General features: G+C 39.5%; 1 protein-coding gene across 1 annotated transcript; it reads right to left on the minus strand.

The window, feature by feature from the left end:
- Positions 1-3,840: 3,840 nt before the first annotated feature.
- dmrt2b (doublesex and mab-3 related transcription factor 2b) lies at positions 3,841-6,671 on the minus strand. Its single transcript, XM_072683240.1, has 3 exons — positions 6,327-6,671; positions 5,541-5,637; positions 3,841-4,595 (listed from the first exon to the last, which is right to left on the minus strand). Exons 1-3 carry the CDS (start codon positions 6,669-6,671, stop codon positions 3,841-3,843), a joined length of 1,197 nt encoding a protein of 398 aa, XP_072539341.1.
- Positions 6,672-8,735: the final 2,064 nt, after the last annotated feature.

The raw sequence follows: 8,735 nt of genomic DNA on the forward strand, positions 1-8,735 counted from the left end.
GAATGTTTGGGTGGGAGATCGAATAAATGAAATTAATAAATACATTTTATAAATACTTTGTAAAGCTTTAGCATCAAACATGTTTGGACACAGAAGCTTTAATTGAGAAAATGCTTTAACAATTATTTAAGAGATAAATGGATGGATTAAGCAAGCAAGGAGAGGAGAAGCTGTGTGTGTTTGAGAAAGAGAGAGAATGAGAGATAGAGGGAGAGAGAGAGAAAGAGATAGAGAGAGAGAGAAAGAGAGAGAGAGATGTTAGCAGAGTTAGTTATGAGATTTAATCCAAATTTCAGCATAAATAAAAGAAGTGGTAATACTGCTAATACGCCACTTAGCTCTGAAAAAAGAGTGTCGTACAGAAGGAAATTGGGGCCAAACTTGGTAAAATGATTCATTTGCGTTAAAAAATTAACACATTTAAATTTGTGTTGAAGAGAAATTGTTTGTGACAGCACTTCTTCTTGTATGTATTTTTATTTTTAGACTTCAAATCACTTTTGTAAATTTTTACTATTTATTATATATATATATATTTTATATATATATATATATATATATAAAATAAAAATAAAAAATGCATACTCAGCTGCCATACCAATCTTTTATTTGATCTTATTTCATCATTGTTGCACTATAGGCGTAGTTTAATAGTTTCTATTTTTAATGCTGTTTGTCATGTGCCTTTCTAGTTGCAGACTATGGTTTGATTTCCTTTCCAAGAAAAGCGCCACACTACACCAATAGGAATCCTTGGGCAAATCTCATAGCAGTTGCATCAGCCACATGCCATAAATGTAAATATTTATTGAATAGTATATAAGAACTGACAATTATATCTAACACACCAGACCTTATTCTTAATGTCAATCTTGCACAGATCTGTTCATTGATAATTACTCTGAACACAACTAACATGTTCTCCTTTTTATTATTTTATTTGTTTTCATTATTTCAATGCTTTAATTCAAAATGCAAATGGCTAGCAATTAGGACGTATTGTGTATAAATTATTCTGACAACAAATCGTTTTATTGGTCTTGTGTAATTGAATACACTTAACAGTGTTAAGGTGTAGTGTATTTAACCATAAATTTTCATATTTTAATGGTTTGATAATGACATAACCTCCACTAAAACTTAATTTTCTCTAGAACACAATTTTGTGCATATAATCAAGTTTAGCACAAATAACCCTCATAATGGTCTTCATAATGCCATATTATGGCAAACCAGCTAATTCCTAACAGCCAGGTACACACCGGTCAGTTCCAGCTCATTATCCCTACAACTATTGACCAACATCATTCTCAACTCAGATTATAACACTTTGTGTGTCACAGTCATAATAGGTCCCTACCCTATATTTAATATCCATTTATTCTAAGCCAATGACACATACATATTTTTTTTACTGGGTGCAGCAGGTGAGGGGCAGAAGGCCAGCCCACACACACACACAGAAAGAGACACCCCCGCTTGGGGAATGGGGGACTGTGTAACCTTAGAGCTGCTTTTGGGGGGATGGAAGCCTACTTGCCAAGCACAGGGAGTCAAACCCAGCGAATTCTGCTGGAGTAGGGAGCTGGCAGGGGGATCAAAGCAGCCCCTGTGGGCCCTGATACCAAACGTTGCTGATATCCTGTCAGGAAAGAGCAGACACTGATATCTAGATTACACAAACACGCTGGGGTGACTTCACGCTATGAGAGCAGATTGAGAGGAAAAATAAATCCACAGAAGATGGGGTTCAGGGGCGCTGCCTTGCAATAACACTTTTTCTCTCTCGTACCCTGTGTGGTGCACAGGGGTGGTTGGGTTAGCAAAGTCTCAAATGTGGTGAGTCTTGTTAAAAATGTGACTGAAATGGAAATAAGGAGGAAAGAGTAGTCTTAAAGTTGATGCTTTAGCACAAAAAAACTGGCACAGGAGCTGGGATCTGTTGACGTGGGATAGAAGTAACAATGTGGTTAAGCCTTCTGCCTGCCCTGCTAGAGACCATCACATTATTTTTGACTCAGTACAGCCCACCACACAATTTTTAGAAGAACATCTATAATAAATTGAAGCGTGTCTTTTCATAGCAGGGATATTTAAGATTTATTTGTCCCTCATAACTTTGGAAGTTCTTTGGAAGTCTATGAGAGATTAGAATCCTGAAAAAACTAAAGAGCATCTCTTTATCATGCGGAACAACCATATTGTGGAAGGAAGAGGAAGATAAATGTAAATTTTTCTGAAAAAGAAAAACTGATCCCTTTTCCCATTTTTTCTCCTAGGAATCACTATGCTTCTCGGTTTATCCATTTATTATGTGAAGGCCTTTATTTCACATAGAAAATAGGTTTATCTATGTTTATCTATTCTAAAATTAGCTAAAGGATCACTCGTTTCATCCAGTGGAGGGTGTCTGTCAATACACAGCACATTGGAAAATGCAGTGTGTGAATTTCTCTGCTCTGCATGGGTGTCAAGTGTAACATTCATTTTGAAAGGGCTTCAGAGACGCTGAAAATTTTCGTCCTTGCTCTCCCGTGGGAACGATTAAAGTTCTTCTGCAAGCCTCCAGATGTGAAGCCCCTATCTGAGCTCCCAGATGCACTGAGATACAGACAGACAAAGAAGAGGGCAGGGTGCTATCAACCATGTTGACGCCACGCGGTCCAGAGATGTCAAAACTATCTCCCTCCTCTATCAGGGAAATTGTAATGAAGGGAAAAAAAGAAAGGAGGAGAAAAGAGGAAGGATACAGATCAGCTGCAGGTTAAACAAACTTGCTAAGGCTCTGGAATAAAGCCATGCTGAAGAATAAAGAACAATGTTGCTATGGCAACCTTATCAGATGCCCACGCGCTGTGATATCAAGTCAATGTTTCCACCACTCTCACAAAAAGGTGACTTTCGGTACAAAACCTGCATAAGTACAATAGGTTACACTTCATTTAAAGGACCAAATATTAGAGCTTTATGATGGTCTTGCTCTTTGTTCAACAATGTCTGAATGAGGTGTTTCTAACACGTAGCTATTTTCTACACATTAAGATTTATCATTATGACTGTTGTTAGTACAAAACTGGAGGTCTGTTGTGTGAAATAGTTGCAATAATGCACAATAAACAATTTGTTAAAACCCTGTAAAGCTTAGTGAACAGTGAATAAACTGATAGATCTGGAAAAACATGCTTTACTCTCTCATATATGTTTTGTGTATTGAGTAAAAGACCCATTACTGTTTCTAAAAGAAAATTATATACACATTGATATATTTTGCAATAATAAATGTAACTCTTTCTTTATTTATGTCTTTTTGTCAGTGTAATTCTAAAATGCTTTCTACCGTAGGGCTCTTTTCTTTATTAGTTTTCTTTAAAAATAGATGTAAAGTCTACATTCAAAGAGCCTTTAAAAGTCTGCTGCTTAAATACAGTGTGTGTGTATAAGTGTATATGCCTGGGTGGTAAACATTACTCTGCGCAGTGACTTAAAAGAAAAGAATCAGCCAATAATAGTTATTTATATGTATATATATATTTATACACAAAGCTCATAGTGTACACAGCACGTTTGCATGTTTGTAATATCATAATAAAACACTAAAGCATAAATGTAAAACAATATGCTTTTGAATGAATACAAGATAAAAAGGAGGATAATACAAATAAATAAAACTACAAAAATATTTCATTTGAAATGGCAGAAAATGATGTAGCCAAAAACAGTATATTATCAAAAAAGCAAAATATTTACTTTCAAAATGGTGTGCATTCTTCCATTGCATAGCAAGAGAAAAACAATTATCCACATTTATAAAAAAGTGGACTTTATAGAGAATAGCCTTTATCATCTCATTAGCAATGCCTCTACAGAAAAGGGTAAAGGCCTTGCATTGGAATTTTTAACAGGGTTTCTTTCAGTGGCCCAGTCTTTGTGTGTGAGGTTTTCAAGCCCTGGTGCCCCGCAGGGTTTATCTGGCAGCTCAGCCTGTGACAGCACCTTTGCTTCAATCAGAGAAAGGGCACCGTCTCGCTTTGACGCGATATCCAATCTGTCAGCAGCAACACTTTTTGGCACGCCGCTAGTCGAGTCAGCAGTGCCATTTTCTGGCATGCACCTTTCTGTGTTGACACCTGAGTTTTTGCTACAATGATAGTAAGAGTTTTGAAATGAGGGAAGTGGAAAGGATTCCAGGCATGAGTCCCTCTCACTGCAAAGGTCCCAGCTTTTCGTTGTGCGGAGAACACAGCTTTGTGTTAGAATGTCCATGTGACACTGCTCTAGAGTCTTGGATTTGAACTCCTGTGTGTGGCAGTGAAGGTCACACTCAAACAGCACTGGACTGGATTTGTACATGGGCATGAAGCTGGGTGGGCTGGTGTCGGACAGTGGGCAGAAACATGGGGATGGAGCAGGCGATACAGTGGCCTGGAGGAAGACAAGTTCAGGGAGCTCCTCCATCTCTCTCTGTCTCAGTTCTCGCTCCAGCATCACATTCTCTAGCTCTTTGTCAGCAAACGCTCTCCTTTTCCTCATCCTCACACTCAAAGGAGGGTAGTGGAGTCTCTTTGGCCAGTCCTCCAGCACTGGTGGTTTATAGCCTAGGGCATGAGGAAATCATAAAGAAGCCTTAATATGTGTTTTTAGAGTCTATGTACATGTTCAACGTCTGATGGATGTCAAAGTTATTTTGGACCATTTCTGCATTATGATTTTGAAACAATGTACAGAACAACAACTATATGTCAAAATAGACAGCATTTTTGTTTTGTGTGACAGCAACACTATATAGGCAATTTATATATGTTGGACATATAAATATATTATCATACTTTTTTATTTACACTGAAATAAGGTTCTGAAAGTTAAAAGCTTTACACATACAAGAACTTCAGTGTTGTGTAATATCAAATATATTTTATTACTTTTTTATTTTCTTTATATTTATTTAGAGTGCTTCCTTATTGACAATTTACTGACATGTTCAAATATTGTGTTTGAACTGTATTTGAAAATGTAGGAAATAACACTTCAGGGCAAATATCCACCAGAATAGCAAAATCCAGTCATAACAAACATTTCATCTGTTCATATAAAATTGAAAGGATAAGCAAAGGTGCTGAACACTTTCTAACATCCTGAAATAAACAAAAAGCAGCAATTTGATCAGGAGCCTAATGAGCACAAAGCAATAAACCATTACCACTGCCATTACCCGTAATACAATTCTCTTCTGAAGAATTCAGAGCCTGACTAACAAAGATATTATGAATCTAAATTGGAGGACGAACAGCAGTGCAGGAACTTTAATGCCGACGCTGAATGAAGCACATCAGGGACCTTCAGTCTCTGAAGCACTTGCATCAGTCCACTCTGCTGTAATTCCTACCTTCATTTGCATAATTTTAATTACCTTAAATAAACACAAACAGCTCTGTTATGGGCAGAGGGATCTGTAGCATAATGGTTGAACTAATCCACTGTCTCCTGATGTCGCCTGGGAGGCTCTGGATGTGTTAATGAGATGTGTGTTCATTAAGGCTTACCCTCCAGAATGCTCTTTGCCAGGAGACTGGGTGCCCTGCTGTAGCACTGGTATGCTGAGCGTCTGAGTAAAGAAGCACTCCTCTGACTTTTCTTACCCTGTGTAGGAAATAAAGCAATTCTGCATTACGTGTGTCCCTTTTTATACAGTTACAGTCTGAATACAGACAAATGTTATCAGCATATAAAGGTAGCTTGGTTTTGAAAGTCAGTGAATACAATGTTCTGGTTTTTAGGAGTGTCGCACAAATACGGAATTCAACCTGTTTTGGTTATATTGAAAGCTTTATTATAAGATAAAAGGATAGGTAGATAGAAAAGCTAGGATCATGAACGACTGTTCAAATGAATTTTGAAATAGTGATTATATTCTTCAGTAAAGACAGCAGACGTAAACAGGTCTTTTTTGACACAATGTACAGCTCTTATACAGAGATTTATTGAACAAATAACCAACTCTTCTTGCCCCCAAAGCAACCAAACTAAGGGAAATCATCTCCTGCTTCTTATAATAAGTCACTGCCTACACCAAAAGAAACATACCAACGCTGTGGTAGGAATCATTTATTGTATGTGAGGCCAAATACTGATAATAAACACATTGTAGTTAGCTACATAAATAGGTGTAAACCAACTTATGTAACAGACTGTTCCCATTAGACATAATACAGAATCCCAGCAATAAGTATTTTTCATTGACAGTCTGTTAAACTGAAGGCCTGTGAGAGATAATGTGCGACCCTAGAAAATACAAGTGAGTGAGCGGCGCGCCTGCGCAGTGCGCTCACCTCGGCCGCCTGCTGTCTCCTGAGGGCCACCTGCGCGGCCATCACCCGCTGCCTCTCCACCACCAGGGCGCAGTTGGCGCAGCGACAGTCACGCCACCGGCACAGCCGCTTGTGGCCCTTGAGGCGCGACACGACGCCGTGGTTCCGACAGCGCGCACACTTCGGACTCCGGCTCGGCCTGCGCTTCGCCTCGATGGTCTCCACGTCGATCTCCTCCTCATCATCGCCGTCCGGCCTGCTCAGCTCCGGCTGGACATCTGTCTCCAGTTTAGTGCACATCTGTACGGGTGAGGGGTGAAAGGCTCCCGCTGCGTAGCTGCTGGTCGGCTCTGGTGTTGTTAACATCTACGGAGTGAACGTGAAGGTCCTGACCGCCGGCATTATTCAGCCTTATAACCTCAGTGTGAGCTATAAAGCAGATTTAAAGAGCAAGGGTAAATCAGAGCTCTTTCCGGAACCGTCAGCTCCCTTTCAACACTCAAAGCCGTCCCCAAGTGAGAGTTATAAAACTTTGAGCTCATCTTGCCCCACAGAGTCGTTTTTAACCACCAACCGTCACTTACTGGCAACGTCACGCCGGTGGTGGCGGTTACCGAGCAACGAAGCTCCACCCATGTGCTCGTGTTAACGCTGATTGGCTCTAACTTTGAAGAAAAAAAGGCGCCAACGCTTTGGCGCGAGCTCATACCTGTGCCTGGTGACGGATGTCTGCTTTTCACCCAAAACTGCAACACGAACCACCCAAAACACTGATACTTCGCTTTCTGGCCTACAAATGGGGATCAACCAACACTATATTAGCCATGTAATGCCGATGTCACGTTGGGAGTTAATTGAGGTTTCAGGTCGCCACAGGCTCAGAATGTTATTTATGAAGATTTGATGAAGAATGTAAAAAGGTTTTTACTTGTGGAAAGCCTCACTTACTCTCCCGCGTGTAATCCTTTTTCCTCCACTAATCCAGGATTCCAGTTTAATTCAGGGATGTTTTTTCCTGTACTTACCATGCTAAGTTCCCGGGGCATGTTCTGTTTGGAATATGTAGGCTCTCTATACACAAGCAATGTGAAATTGAGGCTCCACCATGTGCAGGTTTCTGTGAACACAACCAGAGGTGAAAGTCAAGCCACTCATTCAAATAAAACTGCTATTATTATTAATAATAATAATAATAATAATAATAACACTATATGCCGCTTTTCCAGTAACCCAAAGGCGCCTTTAATTGAGCATCAAAGACAAACAAACACAATAATGCCGACATCAAAGTCAAACAAGGATCAAAGACAAACAAGAAAACAGTAATATAGAAAAAGAAAGTACAAGAGAGGACCTAGGGAAGGCCCATGAGAGAAGCAATTTAGGTCTGAGGAAGGTTATAAGCGTGAGACAGTAAGACTGTTGGACAGTCAGAGTGCAGAGTTCCATGTTCTCATGTTCATCAGACATTATCTGAGCTGCTCATACAAACACCCAGTGAAAGTGTAGCCCCCATGTGGATGGTGTGTGTACTGTCAGTCCCTTGATGGACATGAAAGATGTAACCTTGGGTGCCCCCCACTGCCACTTGCAAGCAATCGCACTCAAGTGCAGGTGCATCAGGTGGGCCTGATTGGTCTCCAGTCATAATAACTAAAATAAAACAAGATATTTTACAACAAGGAAATATAGAAACATTTATGAGCTCCAAAAAATAACTAAAATCATATAAACATTAAAGAAATAGTGCAAACAGTAAAAACAGTAAGTCTGATTAGTTAAAAGCCAGATAGTAACAGATAGGTCTTAACCCTTCTATTAAAATTTCAAAGATCATCAGGAGCCCTCAGGTCATCAGGAAGAGGGTTTCAAAGATTAGAGCCATAATGGGAAATCCTGCCTTTCTACTTTTAAGTTATCTGGCCTTTACGGCCAGCATGTTCCTGATGGCTGATCTGAAGGCTCTTGAGGGAATGATAATCGTACCACTAAGGTACTGTGAAGCAAGTTAATAAAGGCATTTAACAATCAGTATTTCACCAATGCAGCTGTTTAAGAATAGAAATAGAAATATGTAGAAAAATGTGTTTCTAAGAATAGAAATAGAAATACTTAATGTTGTCTAGACACTTAAACCAGGTGTTAATAGATCTGTGAGAGTCAAGGCTGGAGATATTGTGTCATCGACTGTGTGTCATCAGTGTGCTGATGGAAGGAAATATTGTATTTATTGATTACTCTGGCTAAATAGTGTTGGTCCCAAGATGGAACCCTGGGGTACTCCACCAGGCAAAGTGTTATGTTTGGATTTCAAAATGAGAAAGTGCGGCATATTATTCACAGCCACTCAGGTAAGACTGGAACCAAATTAGGACCCAGAGAGCCAAAAAGGCCAGCCCAATCTTTGCAATCTTTGAGTCTAAAGCTGCA

Source organism: Salminus brasiliensis, chromosome 7, assembly GCF_030463535.1.
Source record: "Salminus brasiliensis chromosome 7, fSalBra1.hap2, whole genome shotgun sequence".
NCBI lineage: Eukaryota > Metazoa > Chordata > Actinopteri > Characiformes > Bryconidae > Salminus > Salminus brasiliensis.

Coding starts and splice junctions, on each gene's coding strand:
- dmrt2b (XM_072683240.1), bottom strand. CDS start 6,671: ATGTTAACAACACCAGAGCCGACCAGCAGCTACGCAGCGGGAGCCTTT. Junction 5,638..6,326: donor GGAGACAGCAGGCGGCCGAG/GTGAGCGCACTG, acceptor TTTCCTACACAG/GGTAAGAAAAGTCAGAGGAG. Junction 4,596..5,540: donor GGCAAAGAGCATTCTGGAGG/GTAAGCCTTAAT, acceptor CTCATGCCCTAG/GCTATAAACCACCAGTGCTG.